General features: G+C 38.6%; 1 protein-coding gene across 5 annotated transcripts in view; it reads left to right on the top strand.

The window, feature by feature from the left end:
* The window catches only part of pam (peptidylglycine alpha-amidating monooxygenase), a 58,071-nt gene that overhangs the window by 18,461 nt on the left and 17,817 nt on the right, over positions 1-21,793 (top strand). For 4 of the 5 annotated variants that reach the window (XM_040048729.1, XM_040048732.1, XM_040048731.1 and 1 more), the window contains 16 exons: positions 563-620; positions 1,087-1,174; positions 3,783-3,874; positions 4,090-4,173; positions 11,488-11,536; positions 11,717-11,784; positions 12,531-12,611; positions 12,702-12,778; positions 15,073-15,176; positions 16,293-16,486; positions 16,705-16,743; positions 18,307-18,436; positions 19,026-19,142; positions 20,308-20,380; positions 20,608-20,818; positions 21,564-21,767. In XM_040048729.1, the coding sequence (XP_039904663.1) occupies positions 563-620; positions 1,087-1,174; positions 3,783-3,874; positions 4,090-4,173; positions 11,488-11,536; positions 11,717-11,784; positions 12,531-12,611; positions 12,702-12,778; positions 15,073-15,176; positions 16,293-16,486; positions 16,705-16,743; positions 18,307-18,436; positions 19,026-19,142; positions 20,308-20,380; positions 20,608-20,818; positions 21,564-21,767 (1,669 nt within the window). Of the gene's footprint in view, positions 1-115; positions 327-562; positions 621-1,086; positions 1,175-3,782; positions 3,875-4,089; positions 4,174-11,487; positions 11,537-11,716; positions 11,785-12,530; positions 12,612-12,701; positions 12,779-15,072; positions 15,177-16,292; positions 16,487-16,704; positions 16,744-18,306; positions 18,437-19,025; positions 19,143-20,307; positions 20,381-20,607; positions 20,819-21,563; positions 21,768-21,793 lie in introns of those variants that run through there. The other variant, XM_040048734.1, reaches the window with a different exon arrangement.

Below are 21,793 nucleotides of genomic sequence, written 5' to 3'. Positions count from 1 at the left end.
TCAGCAAGGAATTTGCATTTGCACTGTTAAATTTCTATATAGCTTTAATGCATCTAAAAAACGGCTGCTTGTTTAAGTGAAAATAAATGGATGGCATTTTTTTGTTGTGGAGTTGTATTTTGTCTCGCATCAATTATATCGTCAGTTATATCGTTATCGCAAATTTTCAAATATATATCGTGATGAATATTTTTGGCCATATCGCCCTGCTCTAATAGCAACATCAAGAAGAAGTAACACAAGAAGTTCGAGAGATGTGGAGTGTTAAAACAACATTGGTCCCCATGAGCACAGTGACCTCTGTGGGGCAGTGACCCCCAAACTAGGTGAGTGGCTTCAGCAGACCCCAGAGTGCAGTCCTAGATACTAGTCAGGGTCCTGTCTAGTAGAGGCTCTAAGACTGCGCTTTCCTGGACGGAAATCTTGGATATCCCTCCTGGGATCTGCTGAAGCCAAGGGGTATTAACTAGTGTGTGTGTGCGTGTGTGTGTGTGTACGTGTTTGTTTATTTGTTTTCTCCATTTAGGACTCATTGATGTCATTGTTTTCCTTAATATTTCAGTCGGACACTTACCTTTGCATGGCATTTCCAGTTCCAACTAGGCAAGATGCATATATTGGTGAGTTTTATCTTTTATTAATTTATTATATATTATAAAACCTACAGTGATTGGCAATTACAGAAAAAAATGTTTCTAGCTGACCTATAAGCTGGATACAAAGTAGTAATGACAAGTTCAATTTATATCAACAGTTGAAATGGAAATTTTAAAGGCATCATTGCTATCACATGGTGTCACCATGATTACCTTTTGTATATCTCCTGTGTAAATTTCTTTTCACAATATAATATTTTATTAATTTCACTAAAAAAATTTGATAAAATTTCATATTTTGAAACATTTTTCAGGGAACTAAGTCATTGCTAGCTTTAAATTAATTAGAGGGTGGTGATGATCTTTCTCCAATTGACCAGTCTGATGTATTTTCAAAGAATCAGGCTGTTAGTCGATAAGGCGATTTGTTATGTGTGAACTTCACTGTCAATTTGAAGTGGAAATTTTTAACCAGTGTTTTTCTCTTCAGTGGACTTCATACCTCTTGCCAGTATGGATACAGTCCATCACATGCTGCTGTTTGGCTGTCAGACCCCTGTGTCCACCCACAGCTTTTGGTAATGCCCAACTTTAAATTAATTTTGTTAGTGTTTTTGTTGTTAGGAAAAAAGCCAGGACCCAGGAACAAAAAAAAGGACCTTGCGTAAGAAGTGCAAGTTAAGCCCCTTTTTTATTATTACTTACTCGAATAGATTTGCCACAGTTCTCCATGCTTTTCAGGGGTTTCTATTAGGTCATAGTACCAGGTACTGAAATACTATCTGCTCAGCTGGGTTTTTAAAGTCATCAGAGCAGGTACTAAAATGTGACGTCGTCAGACTGCATGCCACCAATTGGCTGGTCAGTGCCGCCACTTGATGAGTCACAAGAGCATCTCATTCATGAAAAATCAAAACCACCATTTTTGAAACCCAGCAACAGTTGTAATGGAAAAAACTGTAATCTTAGGCTATATTCTTATTTAAATACCTAACCATTATTAAAATAATGGCTAGCTGTGAACATCAGCACAGATCAAATCTAGTTTTGTTTAGTGCACCAATAATAGCTTTTTATTTTAGTTACCCACAACCACTGACTGTGGAAATGTAAATGCAGCATAAAAAATGACTTAAGCAAGCATCATCTTCAAATGTAATATGAATCCCAAACTTGCACCTAGCTCTCACAGGCCTGCCATTTCTCTGCCCATTGGCACGAGAGTAGTACCCCTTCTAGCTGTATGTGCACCACCAGCAAGGGAGTGGTCTCTGTGTCCCCCTTTGGGCACCTAGAGGCACCCGACCCTCAGAATGAGGAAGCCTCAGTCCCTAAAGGGGCTCCACTGGCAGGGATACGCTATTTTACCTGATATGTTTCCACCCAAGAGGCCCCACTTAAGCTCTATTCAGGTTGTCAGTCCAAGAGGTCTCTCAAGCACAAAAACTTTCTCTCTCTGCACACAAAAGTATTTTTTTTTTACTGTCTCAGGTATAACTCCCAGTTAGCGTGTTAGATGTTCAAGGTACCATGTCAGTTGTTTTCATTATTGTATTTCATTGCTGTTCACCAAGAAGGTGACTCCAACAATGTTCAAATGTTACAATCAATAAAAAATGAGTATTCTTCTTAAATAATTGTAAATCCTCAGCCTGCAGGCCAAATGAGCCAGGTTAGGCAGGTGATACCTTTCCCTGCAGACACAGTGACAATGCCTCACCTACAGTGTTGCATGTCAGCTGGTAGCTCAGCCCTTCCTCAGTAGCACGCTTGCGCCCCTTTCTGTGAGTGATGACAACTGTTGCTGGTTCAGGCTTCCTCGTTTCCACAGAATTGTAAACATTACTGTGAGAAACCCTTTAGCAGTGATTAGGTTTTTCAGCATTAATGTGAGATTTCTAATTTTTGAGATGTTGTACAAATGGAAGAAAGCTCTCTTACATATTTGTCTCATATGCACACTTTTTTTTAAATTTATACCCTAGGTGCATCTATTAAGAACCTGTGTGCACAAGATTTTTAACATGAATTATGTTTTTAGTGTTAAACTGTAATTATTCTTGTTATCAATGAATTTTTAAATGTTACTATTTCCAAAAATAGCAAGGAAAAAGTAGTAAAGCACATTATCATATGATGCCAAATTATAGTTATTCTCAGAGAAATCCTGTGTGCTGGCTCAAATTTGGGTATAAAAACTAGACTTCACTCTGTGTCAAGACTTTGCCTTAAAAAACTAAGAAATTAATGTTTTTATTTTAAGTAAGTTTTTGACAGATTGATAACATTTTCCTATCTTTATGACAGGTGCTCTAATAAAATGAACTGTAGATCAATTGAGTCCTTGGCTTGAATATTTTTTCAAATAACTAAACTAAACCTTGTTACTAATTCTGAAAATGTAGTTTCATCCTGGTAGTTATATACCGTCTATGACTTCAAAGTGAAAATGCTTAGCAGTGGTTTTGACTGCTGTTTTTGCTTAAGGTACATATGAAAAGCAACATGTATTCACAAACTAAAAAACATACAAATTCTATTGGACAATTTTCTATTAGGTTATGTCTTTCCTAATGTCACTGTAAATTTACCTTATAGCTACACTGAACACATAATGTATGCTGACTGCAAGCAGATGCTGCAAGATCCAATGAAAGAGAGGCAAAGCTTAGCTATTTTTGAAGTGTGCAGTAAAGAGATGGTGGATATACTGGACAAAAATTCTTGAATATGTTGCATGAATATGAATTTGATAAGCAGAAGAAAAAGCAGAAGAACACAGAGAAGTTTTGAATGGATGTACTGAAGGAGGATATGTAGAAGGTTGGTGTGGGAGGGGGATGCTAGACATATGCCATGATGAGATGGAGCCTGGTCATTCACTGTGGCGACCCGAAAGGGTGCAGCTGATGCAACATGGTTCTTTTGATTTGATGCTATACAACTGTAATTTGGCCGTAGAATTGCTTAATGACAAATGGTCAACCTGTCCTTGACTTAGTCTTACTATTGAGTTCTTAATGACAAATATTCTCATATTGTAATATTATTTGCTTGTGCGTTTGTCTTTCGTTATGTAAATGCCTCTATATGCTTGCTCCACAGCAAATGGCTAAACTGGAGATAGTTGTTTGTTTTGTTCTGTAACTGCCTTTGGGATTCACTGTTTTGTGGTAATTCATTAAGGGACTGTGGCAGTGTGCAAGGCACTTGTGAGGATGAAGCAGCAATTATGTATGCCTGGGCTCGAAATGCACCACCTACCAAATTACCCAAAGGTACGTCTATGACTTTTTCTGTATTGAACTGCTGCAGTGAAAGGGGGTGGAGTTTTATTTTTGACATTTATGTTAAAAGAAGAATCTGTAGGTTTTATGTATAATATTGTTATGTAGTGTATGCTACTCATTTTTTTTCCCCTCTTCTTCTTTTACTGTTTATATTCATGAGGTCTTATGTCCATTGTTAACCACTATTCTCTGTATTTTATCAGATGTTGGCTTTAAAGTTGGAAGAAGTTCAGGAATGTCCTACTTTGTACTGCAGATTCATTACGGAGATATTAGTGCTTTCAAAGGTGAGTCCTTTTGAAACATAAATATAATGTAATAAAAAAATATATATTATGTGCTCAAATTAAGCAGCTCAAATTAAAGCAGCAGTAATTCAGTAAAAATCTGGAAAGATCCAGAGTTTGAAAAGTAATTTTAAATACTACACTAAGACCATTCACCTCTGAAATAAAATGTTGCAATCTTTTATACCAAGTGCAATAACTTCTTCTAGTGTAGTGTAGTGTATATATCATTTCTGATATTTCTTTTTTTGTTTTTATTGAGCATCAACAATGTAGTACAAAGACATAGATATAGCAAGGCCACAATGCTCCTTTTTATATATTTACTCCACCCCAAGAACATATTGGACACTGATCCAGAAGGAGAAAGAAATTAAAATAAATAAATGAATAAAGTGAATTTAAATGAGGTACAAGGAAGTTCACCATTTTTGAAGATGTGCCCTTAAAGGGGAATAGTTTACACAAAATGAATCCCAATCACACAGGAAAAAAAAAAAAAAAAGGATTTACGGCAGCTGTCAAGCATCTTTCAGGTGGATATGGTTTTAATTTACTTTAAATGTTTTAGCAATGTATCCCAAACAGCAAAGAATCTCTCCTTCGACCCCTTGAGAGCGTACTTTATCTTTTCCAACTGTATAAATTGTGTCAGGTCACTAAACCACAAAGCCGCTTTGGGTGGCTTTTTTGACTTCCAATGCAACAGTATCCTTCTGCGTGCAAGCAGTGTAGTGAAAGTGATTATGTTTTTATGACTCTTCCTTAGTGTTCTATATCCTCTCTCTGTGACACCAAATATGCCCATAACTGCATTGGGTTGAAGCTCAACATTCAATGCCTCGGACAATGTTTTGAAAATTGTTGACCAGTAGGCTTTTAAAGTTGGACATGACCAAAACATATGTGTTAAATCGGCAGAGGGATTTCTACATCTCTCACAGCATCTCTATGTTTGGAAATATTTTTGGCTAGTCTTGCCTTGGAGTAATGAATGCGGTGTAGAATCCTGAACTGTATGATGTTTAATTTGGCACAGAAAGTGCTGTTGTTTACTCTTAAAAGGGCGCTCTCCCAGGTCTCCTCCTCCAAAACCATCCCCAGCTCATTCTCCCAGTCTGCTTTGATCTTTGGCATTGTTATATTCTGAAAGGAGGCTATACAATTACTAATTCTTGAGATTAGGCCTTTAGGCTTAAATGTCAGTTTCAACAGATCATCTAGAGCAGTAAGTGGAGTTATATTTGGAAAGTCAGGGTTGTGATGCTGAAGGAAGTGACGAACTTGGAAGTATCTAAATAAGCTGGGCCGAGGGAGGTCAAATTTGTGTGATAAATCCTGAAAACTTGCCAAGACACCGTCTATATACATGTCAGAAAACTTATGGAGGCCTCGTCTCTGCCAAAGAGCAAATTCAGAGTCTAATCTGGCGGGAAGGAAAAGGTGATTATTGTGTATAGGGGTTAAATGAAGAAGATTTTCAAACCCAAAGTTCTTTCGACATTGAGCCCATATTCTGAGGGTGTTAATAACTATAAGACTGGTGGTGTGCTCCCGTGAGGAGATTGGAAGGCTCGAGGTGACCAAGGCTCTAAGAGAGGTGGCGATGCAAGATGCCGCTTCAATTTGGCACCAGTCTTCATCAGGGGTATTGAGCCAGTATATGATTTTTTTGAACATTTGAGGACCAATAGTAATGGCGGAAATTTGGAAGGCCTAAGCCGCCTAGGTCTTTAGGCCTCTGTAACCGATCCAGGCATATTCTTGGTTTTTTCCCATCCCATATAAATGAGATAGAATAGAATAGAATTCAACTTTATTGTCATTGCACATCCACAGGTACAGGGCAACGAAATGCAGTTTGCATCCATCCAGAAGTGCTTTAGTGATATAGATATATTACAATATATATTAACAATAATATAGATATGTAAGTATATTACAGAAATGGGTCTATTATGGTATGTATAATGGTATGTATATGGTAAGAGATCAGAGCTTTATCAATAGATTTAAAAAATGATTTTGGAAGGTAAAGTGGGATACACTGAAAAAGATAAAGAAACTTGGGGAGTATGTTCATTTTTATACAATTTACCTTCCCTGCCAACGACAAATGAAGTGGCTTCCATTTCTTTAAGTCTGATTTGACCTTTTCAAATAACGGGCAGAAATTTTCCCTCTACAGCATAGCGTTGCCCTGAGGCAAAAAACCACATTTTCATGCCTTACACTGGCCCTTCAAAAAAAAACAACTTTTTTTTTTCCAAATAATGCTACCAGACACATCTATTTCCAATAAAATGAGGAGTTGAAGGTGGTGTGACTTTAATTTTGGTGGGGGAGGACCCCTTTCTGCAAGCTGCATTACATGAGGGACATCTCCATTAGGAGGCAAGATAAAGATCACTATTTTACATGTTTATAGTGAAATAAATGTATATTAAAAAATACTTGCATGTGCATGAATATGTTAAGAAGCATATTTGATCGTTTGTTCTACTTTTGTAAATTTATTTATACAGTAAAACTGTTAATTTTCATTCGTTGCCTGAAGGCAAAACTGCGCAGTTAGCCCAATTTTTTTCAGGCAATATAATGCATTTGCATATGAGTGTAGAGATGTGTTTGTGTGCATTTATATGATCATAGTCAATGTTTTCTACTTTACATCCTACTCATAATTACAGGACATGGATGTAAATACCTTTTATGGCTTTCAGGGAGTGATATTGAAGTAGAGGAGTGGATCCCTGAATGAGGTTTGGGGGATACTTAGGAGCTCAGGGGTCAGTTGGTAAAGTAACTGTGTCTGTGTGTGTGTTAGTGCCCACAAGCAGGTCTGGCCAGGATCTGGTATCAAGTCGGCACTGCTGGCCGACTTCTGGCATGATAAGACGTATGTCATCAGGCCTGGCATAGATTGCACTGTCTATGTGATGGCATGCCATATCTGGCTTGATTGTGGCTTGGTTTATGTGGCCCAGGCCTACAGAAAACAGGTCTGGCCCAGATCTGGTATCAAGCTGGCACTTCTGACTGACTGGTGTTTTGGCAGTGTATGCCAACCAGATGTGTGCCAGGTCTGGCAATGACGCCACTGTTTATGCGATGGCATGCCATATCTCAGGTGGTACAGTAGGTTACAAACTGATAGGAAGGTTAGTGGTTCGATCCCTGGCTCCTCCAGTCTGCATATCAAGAGTGTGAATGTGTATGAATGTAGTTAGGAAGCACTCAGTTAAGCAAAAGTGGGGGAATGTGGCATGTTGTACAGAGCAGTTTGAGTAATCTGGGAGAGTAGAAAAGCGCTATATAAAAATCAGTCCATTCACTGTCTGAACAGAGTTTCGGCATGTTACTTTTGCACTGTTTTGCATGTTCTGGCACATGTTGTTATTGCATGGCTTGATTAAGGTACACATTAGGCTGACATCTGGGGCCAGAGCTGAAACCGTTCTGGGCCAGCATAGGGCCAGCATAGGGCCAGCAGTGTGTCTAAAACTTGCCCGTGGCTGCACATCACCTACAGATGGCCCACATACCGCAATGAATGGCGGCCCTTTGGTGGCCCAGATCAGGTTTGCCAGACGTAATCCACAAATGGGCCAGCACAGGACCACCAGTGTGTCTGAAACTGGCCTTGTGCTGGCCCATGTGTGGGTCACCTCTGGCAAACCAGGTCTGGGCCACCAAAGGGCCGCCATTCATTGTGGTATGTGAGTCATGTGTAAGCACATTGTGTGGGCCAGATCCGTGCCAAACCAATTTTGCTGTGTGTGTGTGTGTGTGTGTGTGTGTGTGTGTGTGTGTGTGTGTGTGTGTGTGTGGGCGTGCGTGTATTACTTATTGTTGTGGGGACACAAATTTGTTTACACACTCCCATTGTGAGGTCTCGCCTACTTTATGGGGACAAATTGCAAGGTAAATCATTTAATTTCATGGTGAAGGCTTGAGTCAGGGTTAGGGTAAGGTTCAGGCAGGGACTTGTGATGGGTAGAGTCAGGATAAGTCTCCAGGAAATGAATGTAAGTTAATGTAATGTCCCCAAAAGTGATGGAAACACAACGTGTGTGCGTGTGTGTGCGTGTGTGTGTGTGTGCGTGTGTGTGTGTGCGTGCGTGTGTGTGTGTGTGTGTGTGTGTGTGTGTGTGTGTGTGTGTGTGTGCGCGCATGCGTGCATGGGGTTAGGGTCAAATGTTGGATGTATTTTGGTGTTTTATTGTTCTGTGAAAGGTTTACATTGTTTATTTGTTGTTTATTTATTTGTTCATCCTTGTTGTACTAATACAACTTATTATAGAATAACTTGGCATTTTACTACCCTTGTCACACAGTGTTGCCTTGAAGCAACAAACCAATATCTGTTTTGGGGGGGGCAGGGTGTCAAATTTTATGATTGATATATTATTAGGGACCCTAAAGCTCCCCCAAAATAGGGAGAAATATTGTTTTCCCAAAAAATTAAAAAGTCATGCAGTAGAGGGCTAAGCCGCCTAGGTCTTTAGGCCTCTGTAACCGATCCAGGCATATTCTTGGTTTTTTTCCCATCCCATATAAATGAGATAGAATAGAATTCAACTTTATTGTCATTGCACATCCACAGGTACAGGGCAACGAAATGCAGTTTGCATCCATCCAGAAGTGCTTTAGTGATATAGATATATTACAATATATATTAACAATAATATAGATATGTAAGTATATTACAGAAATGGGTCTATTATGGTATGTATAATGGTATGTATATGGTAAGAGATCAGAGCTTTATCAATAGATTTAAAAAATGATTTTGGAAGGTAAAGTGGGATACACTGAAAAAGATAAAGAAACTTGGGGAGTATGTTCATTTTTATACAATTTACCTTCCCTGCCAACGACAAATGAAGTGGCTTCCATTTCTTTAAGTCTGATTTGACCTTTTCAAATAACGGACAGAAATTTTCTTCATAGAGATTATGCAGATCTCTTGTTATATTTATGCCTAGGTATTTGAAGCCATTTTTGGCTGTTTTGAAAGGTGCAGCACTATTCTGTATTTGAAGAGCCAGATCGTTAACAGGATAACATTCGCTTTTACTGAAGTTCAGTTTGTACCCAGAGAAGGAGCCAAAGCTGCTTAAGGTGTGAATAATATTGGGGACAGATGAAACAGGATCAGATACATACATTAACAGATCATCTGCATAAAGGGACACTCTATGCTCTTTATCCATCCTATGGATACCCGCAATTGATGGCAAGGTTTTGAGTGTAATAGAGAGGGGCTCTATGGCCAGGGCGAATAACAATGGACTGATTGGAAATTTTCTTCATAGAGATTATGCAGATCTCTTGTTATATTTATGCCTAGGCATTTGAAGCCATTTTTGGCTGTTTTGAAAGGTGCAGCACTATTCTGTATTTGAAGAGCCAGATCGTTAACAGGATAACATTCGCTTTTACTGAAGTTCAGTTTGTACCCAGAGAAGGAGCCAAAGCTGCTTAAGGTGTGAATAATATTGGGGACAGATGAAACAGGATCAGATACATACATTAACAGATCATCTGCATAAAGGGACACTCTATGCTCTTTATCCATCCTATGGATACCCGCAATTGATGGCAGGGTTTTGAGTGTAATAGAGAGGGGCTCTATGGCCAGGGCGAATAACAATTGGACAGCCCTGACGGGTACCCCTTGTCAACTTAAAATAACGTGAACATTTACCATTTATGATTATAGAGGCTTTGGGTGATGTATATAAAAGTCATTTCTGATATTTCTAACATTAGTTTTCTGTTGTTTTTCAACCAAACACACAGTTGTAGGTTCTCTACATTTAACCTTTGGTGAATCTCTCAAACCTAAATACAGTATTGTACAAAAGTCTTGAGTCACCAGTCATTTCTTAATATTTTGCTAGGAAATGGGAAGTAGGTGCACAAAACACTGTTTTGTGCTGCCTGTCTGCTGACGGCCTCCTATAACATGCTTCAGCTTCACTCTACATGGATGCCTTTGCCTTTCTGCACGCCTTCCTATCTGAAGAACTATAACATTTTCCTACTTGTATAGTTAAATAAATATCTACTATATTACCCAAAATGATTTATCATTAGTGGACAATGACAGTAGGTGCAGGATTTTTTTTAGAACCATTCCTTTAGCAAAAGAAGCAAGGAAACACTTCACTACACATAACACTTCATTACTGGCAAATTGTACATAAATTATCAAAAATAAAAATATTATTTTGCATAAAAATGTTCCCCATGGATTAACATTTCTCCTCAACATGTTTAGGACTGAGCTTAAACATTTCATACTTTCTTTAATTTACAGTAAATGCATCAGATTGTATAAAATATGTCATGAGAGGAACACATATCTTTTGGGAAAAAAAATCAGCTGTTAAGAACTTAGAAAAACAGATTTAAAAAACGTATTAAAATATATAGTTTATAAAGTTTTTATATCTACAAGAGACAAGGCAAAACTGTTGGTTAAACGGTGCACATTTGCTCAACCAAGTGATTTCTCAGAAATGCTATTCTTAAAGTTTTAGCTGAGCTTCCACTTGCCAGTTTTATTAAACTGGATTTGACACCTTCTCTTCTTTATGAAGGCTTTCCTTGCTAACTTGCTAAAGGAGTTATTACAAACTTTCACGCACTACAGTCCATCTTCTCTATATCACACAAGTTGTATCTAACTTGGGTACCACCTAAATTTGGTAAAAATGTGTCAACTTTCTTAAACACTGGCACTTCACCAATTAGCCTCTGGCCTTCTAGCCTGGGCTGATCAATTTGAGCTAACCAAGCAAGCCAAGGAAACTGCTGTTCTGTGTCACTTGTTCATTGACTTCAATGGGCCAATATTTTTAATTATTAATATTAATAATATTGGGCCATTGATATTATTAATATTAGCTATTTATTGATCCCTCTCTATCAACATTTATAACAACCAATAAATAAAAATTTATAAAGTAAACAAAAGTGTTGATTTTGCATATTTGTCCACCAGATGGTGCACTGCAATTTGCCAGTTGCAACACCTGTGTTTGAAATGCCAAAAACACACCAGCTGATATGAGCAGAGTAGTGCAGCGCATGAATGAGTAAATAAAGGACTTCACATAATGAGTGTTTGTTTATGTTTTGTGTTGGAAAGAAAAAGAAATTGTCTGATACATTAGAAGATCAGATTTTTAAAACACCAAATATCAGTATCTTCTCCAAATCTACATTGGTTAGGCTCTGATCATTTATGTTAATCGCAGCATAACTGTATAAATATCATAGTCCCCTCTTATTTGCCTGTTGCAGATCACCATAGAGATTGCTCAGGACTTACTTTAAGGATGACTTCTAGGCCGTAAGTAATGAGTTAAATATATGAACTTTTCAGTTAATAATGAAACAAAATAAATTAGAAGATGTTTTAACAGTTGTTTCTTCAAGACTGCTTTCTGGTTGAGAACATCAAAGAATATAAACATCGATAACCTGAAAATAAACTTTTTTGTTTTTGTTCTTCTGTTGGACTTCTAAAAAGGCAGCCATTCATTGCTGGCATATATTTGCTCATGTCTGTGGACACAGTTATCCTTCCAGGACAAAGAGGTATGCTATAAGTCTTTTAACATAGCACAGTCCAACCTGCAGTAAATCATTTGTGTGTTTTGTGTGTGACAAAGTCTCATTTACGGGTTTATGTACTTTGTCATATAACAAAACTAACTTGGATAGCGTCTTTATTTGTAAGTAACAAATTGAATAGGTTGATTTTGTTCATCTGGACGTAGCGTTTCGAGAAATGTTTCGTCACTCATCCAAGTGAGTTCTTCAGCCTCAGCTGACTGCAGGTTTTCCCAACCTTATAAACAGTACATTGCACATTTTTTTCTGTGATTGCAGCCATTCCATAACTCTCTGTGAATGGTACTCATGGCCATTGATCTATCGTCTATGATCAATGGTTGTTGATCAATGGTCATGAGAATTTCCATATTAATGATCAAGGAACTGACCTCACAGCCCAGTGTTTGTTTAGTGGGCTGGTTTCAGTTATTGTGCAATATACTGTTTATAAGGTTGGGGAGACCTGCAGTCAGCTGAAACTAAAGAGGTCACTTGCATGAGTGACGAAACGTTTCTCCCTTTGAATATACTATGTCCAGATGAACAGAATCAACCTTTTGGAATTTACTTATCTGGATGATTGAGCATGCATCATGACAAATTGAATAAATATTTAAAAGTAAAGCCAGCTGTTTCAGTCTGTTCACAAATGCTTGATAGAATGCATGAATGGATAAGTCAGAAGAAAAGTGATGCCTGTCCTGACTTGCTTTGCTTTCCTGTGTTAGTTACAGATGCAGATGTCGCATGCGATTATACTTCATATCCAATCTACCCATTTGCCTTCAGGACCCACACACACCGCCTTGGTGAGAAAAAACAAATACTTTTCTAACTTTTTCAGATCATTTTTTTTTTATCAGTATGAGTGTTAGTATGAATTAGTCTGTTTTTCACAGGTAAAGTGGTCAGTGGCTACAGAATCCGAGATGGGAAGTGGACCCTGATTGGGAGACAATCCCCTCAGCTACCACAGGTAGGTCATCAAATCAAAGGCCCATTTTTGGGAACCACACAGTACTGTGCTTGAGCAAACTCTCATTTCTTTATATACTGCTCAAAAATATGTTTCTAAATCATGGTTGGCTTGGGGATCAAATACATTAAATAAATTGAAGGAACACTTTTAAAGTATAGTATCAAGTCAATTAAACTTCTGGGATACTGATCCGGGCAGTTAAATATTAGAAAGGTTGTTAATCAATTTCAGCTGCTTGATGTTGGTGAAAAGAACAACAGGTACACAAAAGAGAGTCAAGAATGAGACAAGCCCCAAAACGGCAATGGTTTTCCAGGTTGAGGGCCCTGACATTTTTTCCATCCTCATCTTTCCTGACTGTATATATACTTTATATCCAGGTGATACTTAGACTTTAAAAAATGTTGGATAGATAGTCCAGTTCCTCTAGGATGGCCCGTTCATATGTGCCATTTGCAAAGGTTTGCTGTGTTTCTCAGCTTATTCTCAAGAGCATGAAGGAGAAAGGCAATTACTTTAGGAGAGCTGGGGAGTACAAGTTCCTTACCCAATTATAACTGGTATGTGTTCCTTTGTACAAGAAGGAACAGTATGAGCATTGCTAGATCCCTACAAAAAGATCTCCCACAGAGCATTGGTGTGAATGTCTATTACTGGAAAATCAAGCCATCCACATAATGTACTGTAAAAGAAAACATGATTCACCAGACTAGGCCACCTTTTTTCCATTGCTCTGTGTTATAGTTCTTATGCTTTACAATGCCCATTGTTTGTGCTTTAGAGGTGCACAGGGTTCAGCATGGGAACCCTGACTGGTCTGCACTGTGTATTCTGATACATTTCTATCAGAACCACACTTTTTTTTGGCAGTTTCAGCCACATTCGCTCATCTGTTGGATCAATTCACACAGGCCAGTCTTTGCTCCCTATGTGCATCAGTGATGTATATGGAGTGACACACTTGGCTGCCCATGACCTTGTTGCTGGTCCTGTTAGGGCCGAGAGGGCCAGGCTGTGGGTGTGGACTCAAATGCAGACACAGAGGGAGGCAAAACAGGCGTGAACACAGTGCTTTATTTACAGTGCCTAGTGAACTTACAAAGCAGGAAACTATGAATGCTATGAACGGAGAACTGTGAGGCCAAACTGTGAACATGAAACTCTGAGTGCTATGACTAGGTGCTAGATTTCACGGATGGATCCTGGGAATGGAAAAAGGGGCAGCGGCTTGGATGAAGGTACGCAGTCACTATAATGAGAGGAGACAAGTAGTCAGTGGCAGTCTAGTGAATCACAGCTGAAGGATTAGACTATGGTGGTTAGGGCTTACGCGTTGCAGGTTAAAGTGTCATGTGAGGAGGGGGTGTCCAAGGGGTTCCGGGTGAGGAGTGTCCAGAGAGGATCCAGAATATACTTGGAGTGAGGGACTTGGCAGGGAGGCAGGCAGGTGTAGTCCAATGATGGAAAGGAAGCAACCAGATGACAAAACCAGCGTCCAGGCGGAGATGTGAGTAGTTTAGCTTGGGAAGTGCGACTGCCAGGTGGGTCCTATGACAAAGAAAACACGGTGAGGAGAAAAGCAGTAGTTAAGGGCTCTCACAAGGGCTTGGCGGCCTAGCACTAACGAACGTGAGTTAGCAGAAGATCTAGCAGAGGTCTGTTGTGAATGCTGGTCTTATATGCTGGTGACTTGATTGGAACCAGATGTGGAAGCTGATTGGAGTCTCTGCCTGAAGGTGGAGCCCAGCGGAGTGGAAAAACCCCGTACTCACCCGGACCATGACAGGTCCACCAGTTATCTTTCCTTGGACCACTTCTGATAGATACTGACCACTGCAGAATACACCACAAGAACTGCAGTTTTGGAGCTGCTCTGATCCAATCATGTGCGCATCACAGTTTGGCCCTAGTCAAAATCTTTCAAATCCTTAAGCTCAGCCATTTTTCCTGCTTCTAACACATTAAGATTAAGGACAAAATGTTCACTCATTAACAGAAGCTATGATGAAGAGATTAATCTGTTACGTCAAGACACAACTCTAGCGTCTAGGCACTGTAAGTAGGTGCCTTTTTAGGCCTGAATAATGTATACAGCAATTTTAAATACCTTAACAAACAACTAAAAAATTGTCCTAGGTACAAAAACTGCAAGAAACCTAATGTAAAAGCAGGTCCTCTCTTTCTTTCTCTTTAACGCTCCCTCTCTTTCTTGCCCACGTTGTCTGTTTCTTTTCAAGTACAGTTTAGTTTTCTCTTTGCTCACCACTGACTGACTGATTTTTTCTCTTTAGGCTTTCTATCCTGCTAACAAGCAGGTGACTGTGAAATATGGTGATACCCTTGCTGCCAGATGTGTGTTCACTGGTGAGGGTAAAACCTCAAAAACTTACATTGGGTGAGTTCTTCAACCTAATGTAACCTTAGTGAAAAAGTATAAGACTTATATCCATTTACTGTTTTTCTCAATATGGTATGCACTGAAGGCATAAAGAAACCAAGCATTAAGTTTCCAAGCATTAAGATTTAAAAAAGCACTGTGCTAAAATTGTATTGATCTTAATTTAAAAAAATGTCTCGTACCAAAGTCTGCCCTGCCTTTCCACATAAGAATGTATCTAGAATGTGGGTTTTTTGTATGTGCCTGGCCCGTAAGGCCAGCTAGTATATGGTAAAATGGTAAATGGCCTGTATTTATATAGCGCTTTACTAGTCCCTAAGGACCCCAAAGCGCTTTACATATCCAGTCATCCACCCATTCACACACACATTCACACAATGGTGATGGCAAGCTACATTGTAGCCAACAGCCACCCTGGGGCGCACTGACAGAGGCGAGGCTGCCGGACACTGGCGCCACTGGGCCCTCTGACCACCACCAGTAGGCAACGGGTGAAGTGTCTTGCCCAAGGACACAACGACCGAGACTGTCCGAGCCGGGGCTCGAACCGGCAACCTTCCGATTACAAGGCGAACTCCCAACTCTTGAGCCACGATCGCCCAGTAATTGCACTTGCCTTATTGAAATGAATGAAGGCCCAGTAATGCTAATTTCTTAACATGGACTAAAGCTCTTAAGATGCAACCATCTTATTTCTTTCACATTTTAGTTTTGATTTCATCTGACATTTACAAATTGTAAGATGATTAAAAACGTCTAGTTCTAAGTGCCCTGTAATGTCCTGCCTCTTGCGCAATGTTAGCTGGGATAGGCTCGTGCCGGCCTGTGACCCCGATAAGGATCTTGTATTTCTTGTGCTGGTAGTTGATATTAATAAATTGTGTCCAACTGTGACAGTTAGTCATTTAAAATAAATATGCTAGTCCTCAATTGTCAGTGATTATTGCTAATTTATAGAGGGATAGCTGCTGAAATATAGTACTCTATGTTGAGAAGTTTGTAGACAAGGTCTTAATGTTACACTTACAACATAAAACTATTTACACAAACATTATTTGCATATACTAACTAGGTGAGAAATCAATACCAGGTATCTATCTTTTTTTAATACAGCGGTACTTCTGATGATGAAATGTGCAACTTCTATATAATGTATTACATGGAAAGCAGACATGCTATCCCTTACATGAACTGCATGGAGATGGGTTCTGAAGAGCTGTTCCAACATATTCCCCCTGAGGCAAATGTACCCATTAATGTCAGTCCAAGCCATATGAATTCTGTGATGCATCTGGGACAATCCACAGGTACAGCGACATCAAATATTGTTCATACTAACCATCTCTAATCCAAATTGTTAACTTAGCATTTGTTGTTTTTTGTAGAATAAAATCCATGCTAATTTAAGATTTTTAGTCATTTTTCACAATTCTTTCCATCTGTGGTCCATTGTCTTTTTAAAATTAATTGTATAACTACCATATTTAGTTACCATATTTTGGTTTTTTTCTCTCATACTACGCAGTTGTGCTGGATACAAATAAACTAGAAACTGTGGATCAGGGTAAGTTCTAACACTTTGCACTCTCTCTCTCTTTGTCTTGCTCTCTCGCTCTCTCCACACACACACACTCACACACACACACACAAATACTATAAGAATATGAAGCTTTTTGTATTATTGTAGGGTCTTTACCTTACTATATAAAGCACCTTGAGGCAACTATTGTTGTGATTTGTAGCTATATAAATAAAATTGAATTAAAAAATTTGAATTGAATTTAAGCTAAGGATAACAATGTAATAACAATGTAATGATGTTTAAATTGTAGTGTAGGCACTAGTTCCAGTGCAGTCTGCATTCAGGCAAGTGTACGTTTCTTACACCTTGAAAAAAGCATTACAAGCCCAATGCACAGTCACTTACATAAATTTGAAGTATGTAAATATGCATGTATCTTTTTTCTGTTGCCTACATTGTAGAGCAGCGGTCCCCAACCCCCGGGCCACAGACCGGTACCGGTCCGTGAGTCATTTGGTACCGGGCCGCGAGAGTGAGACTCGGGTGTGAAATGTATGGTTTTCAGTGTTTTTATTGGTTTTTAGCATTATTTTGTTATCTTTTTTTTTTTCTTCGTTAACTCGGTTTTCCTGGGTCTTTTCACGTGTGTTATGAATAAATCTTCTTTTTTTCGGTACCGGTACTAGTTTTATTTTGTTGTATTTATCCGCGACACCTTAAAGGCCGGTCCGTGAAAATATTGTCGGGCATAAACTGGTCCATGGCGCAAAAAAGGTTGGGGACCACTGTTGTAGAGGGTGACTTTGCCATTAAACACGAAAACAAGTACAGTCAGGGGTTAAAGTAGGATTTAGGTGGGGGAATCCTGAAATCAGTTGTAATGGCTCATTATGGGGGAAAAAAATCACAACTCAGAATAATTTTTATTGAGAGCTCCAGTGGATTTTCTTAGTGTACAGGCTGTGATCAGCTGACCTGCTGCTCTTTGTAGATTTACACACCTGAATTCAACCAGATGTCAGCTGATGTTTTACAAGTTGTTGGCTGATTTACTGCTTATACTAATATTTTACTGGATGGCCTCTGTGCAATTCAACAGTGTTATTTACTTTAAAGCCATCACAGTACAGCAAATAACACAGTTAGTCTACCTCAGTTTGTTTAGCATCACATTTCACAATATGAAAAAACATAATGTCATGTGTACAAACCCAATATCTGATTTAAAAACATGAAATCAGAAATTATAAGAACATTTCAAAAGTAAAAGTAAAACATCTGGAAAAAAACTACTCAAGTACAAATGAAAATTCTACTTAAGTAAAGTAACGAAGGATTTCTACTTTACTTGCCATCTCTGTCTGCCACCGTAAACAGTTATTTATGTAAACAGTAAACACCGTAAACAGTTATTTATGATTCAGTGGTACTACCCTAGTTTTGTTATTGATATATTGTATGTGCACTTTACCACACTGTGTACATTTATTTATTATCATCAGATACCAGGTACCACCTTTTGACACTGTGTTGAGCATACCTTAACTTGTGTGTGTGTGTGTGTGTGTGTGTGTGTGTGTGTGTGTGTGTGTGTGTTTGTTATAGACTACCATTTTGAGCAAGTTTCAGCTTGGCCACAGAGTTCACTTCAGCTAGGACAGGTGTCAGGACTTGCTCTTGACTCAGATTCTAACTTGGTCATTTTTCACAGAGGTGACCACCACTGGGGAGCAGAGTAAGTTTGTTTTACTTAAGTTATAACCATTCTTCTCTTAAACAGCTTTTTCAACCAAAAGAACACCAAAAAAACCCTCTCAGTATTGTTGTGTACTCTCAGTCTAATGTAATGCCTTCACCTTACTGGCAAAGAACACAGATCTCGTATTAGCGATTCAATTTTTATTAATTGTATAACAAAAAATCCAAATAAGTTTTAGTCTTGATGGTTCAAAAAATTACTATTATAGTTAAGAAAAGCATTTAGTGTCTCCTCAGACCGCAACCTTTTTTAGTCTAATAGGATGCCAGTTACCAGTCATGTCTAAGAAATGAAGAATAGGAGGAAAGGAAGCTGAAAAAGTGATTTTTACCAGTAGATTGTAGGATGAAAGGATAAGTATGAGATAACACAAAAAAAAGTGCATAATCGAAGTCAGCTCTAATCACTTTTTTGTATAATGTGATGTGGATGACAATTTACTTATTAAACAAAAATACTTTTTGTTGCATTTGACGTCTAGAAAAATCACCACACATTGTTTTTATAAAAATGCAAAAATACATTCATGTTTTTTTTTTTTCTTTGTTTGTTTTTTGTTTTCCAGCTCTTTTAACAATCAGGCAAGATACCAGCAGAGGTCCCTAGGACCAATTCAGCAGTCTGCCATTTTAGTTGTGGATCCATCCAAGGGCAGTATCTTGAAGGCTTCTGGCAGAAACATGTAAGTGATACAGAGCTTTTGTGTTTTTTTGTTATTGTTTTTTTGTGTGTGAATTAGAGTGCCGACAACCAGGCATCTCAAACTAGGGCTGCCACAAACGATTATTTTGATAGTCGACTAGTCACCGATTATTTATGCGATTAGTCGACTAATCAGATCATCATCCACTGGACGTAAAACTACAGCTTATTGCACCAGCAGCATCTGCTCTTATATAACTATCATTAGCTTACAGCTTTAAGCTTTTAAGGTGCTAACTAAAAATAAAGACAAGATGATAGTTTATTCAATTTTAATGAAATTTGCAGATTGTTTCGGTAAAGTTTAATAAACTCCTTGCTATCTAAAATATAACAGGACACCGGAGTATATTCTCGAGCATCTCACACTTCTGATAATCAGCTGTCTGCTTTACGTTTATTCAGCTGTGTAAAAACTATAACTTTAATCTCAGCCAAACCGATTTACTCAGGAACAAATAAAATACTAAAAAAAAAAAATAAAAAAATAAAAAAAAAAGCCAAACAACAACATTTTTAATTTATCTAAGTGACTCATATATATTTAACCTGAGTCGCGAAAGACGGCGGTGGGTTTGAAAACAATTTGCCGGGAGTCCGGTGTTCTCACGGCGCTAGTGACCTAGCCCCCGGCTAGCTATCGAGCTAGTGGGTAACAGACGTCTCCGAAAACGTCGGAGCGCTTTTGAAAATATGTGGTGTCCTGATAAACTGAGCCGATATTTGAGGTTTACACAGCTACATTCTCGCCTGAAAATATGTTAAACGTTTATTTTGTGACCCAGAAAGAATAATAAGAGTAATATTAAAACTAACTAGCTACCGCCATTGTTGGAAACTAAGCTGGGCCGCGCTATGAATTCTGGGACACAGCTGCTTCTTCTTCTTCGGGGTTTAACGGCAGCTGGCATCCTTGTACATGCAGTGCTGCCATCTTCTGTTTCAGTCCGTTATTACACTCTTAAATCCTGCTACTTCTGCGTCTTTTGCGATCTTACAAAGCTTCAAACGACACGTCGACTATTAAATCAGTCGTCGACGATTTTGATAGTCGACGTAATCGTGACTAGTCGACAAATCGTGGCAGCCCTATCTCAAACACAGTCATAATTGTCTTATAATGAAGCATTTCTCTGATGTTGCAGGTTTTTTTTGCCTCATGGAATAACAGCAGACAAAGAGAATAATTACTGGGTGACTGATGTGGCTCTTCATCAGGTAAGCTGCTGTTTTTGTAAGGTGCATTCTCAATGAGTGTGTATAGATTGCACTTCATATTTGCCAATAAATTAAAAGATGGAGACATTTTGAAATTGTATATTACCTATAAGAATAAGGTTTGAGGATTACGTATTTAAAGCGGATGTTGTATCAATTAACTTAGTTTAAATGACCACAAATGCAAAAGGGAAAGTTTAAGATGCTTCACTTTGTATACTCATCAGGTGTTAAAAGTTAGCAGTGATGGCAAAGACAAAACCTTGATGGCATTAGGAGAGGCCTTTATACCAGGGAGTGACAACAACCATTTCTGCCAGCCCACTGATGTGGCAGTTGACACTGAAAGTGGGAACATCTTTGTCTCTGATGGTTACTGTAATGCCAGGATAATAAAGTTCTCTGCTGATGGCAAATACCTGTCTGAGTGGGGTGCAGGTATCTCACCAGCCACACACACACACACACACACACACACACACACACACACACACACACACTCTGCAAAGCTTGGATATTAGCCTATTTGCTACAATGCTTAAACCATACAAGTAGTAAGAAGTATTAGACACAGCCCTGCACCGTTTCGTCTATATCTTCATATTCAATCACAGTTATTACGCGAGAAATCACCTTGTTTTTGTTTTGCTCTAATTCTTACGGGAGAAGTGATAACAACTCGTTGGGAAATGTATTGTTTACTACAGAGGTGGGGGAGGGGAGGGCTACATTTGCTGTCACACTTTGTCATATTTCAGTAGATTCATTCACTCCATGCAGTGAATCCCAGTGATTGGGGATGTCTCTCCGTATGAGAAGCAGCAGATATTGTATGATTTGATTTTCAAATGTCGTTTGTAAGCTGTTACAAACAATATAGTTCTATTCAGAAAAAAAAAAAAAAAAAGAAGTATTAGACACTAAGGTGACATCTCATAAAATATAATTTCTTTATTATTCTGCCACACAAGTTTTTGTGGAGATTATAATTAGTTATACTTGTGTTAGCTGTGGAGTGTACATGTATCAATTTTAAATGCAAAGCTGTATTTGCAAACATTGCTGTTTCTTGATTTATGAAACTAACACAAATAGATCCAGAAGGTTAAGAGATTACTGCTACCATAGTGTCTCCAGACACAATTTACATTATTTTAACCTTGTCTTATCTTTTGGACTATAGGCTCATCAGACAGGAGAAGGCGAATACCTTTTCATATTCCCCACAGCCTGGTGTTACTTCCTGATAAAAAGGAAATTTGTGTGGCAGATAGAGAGAATGGACGCATCCAGTGCTTTATAGCAGAAACTGGAGAGTTTGTCAAGGAAATTAAAAAAGATGAATTTGGAGGGGAAGTGTTTGCTATCTCCTACAGCCCTACTGGGGGTAAGTTTACTAACTGAATACTCAGT

Source organism: Simochromis diagramma, unplaced genomic scaffold, assembly GCF_900408965.1.
Source record: "Simochromis diagramma unplaced genomic scaffold, fSimDia1.1 OVJJ01000683.1, whole genome shotgun sequence".
Taxonomy (NCBI): Eukaryota; Metazoa; Chordata; class Actinopteri; order Cichliformes; family Cichlidae; genus Simochromis; species Simochromis diagramma.
The sequence above is the reverse complement of the archived record's forward strand: the minus strand, read 5'-3'. Positions and strand labels throughout refer to the sequence as shown.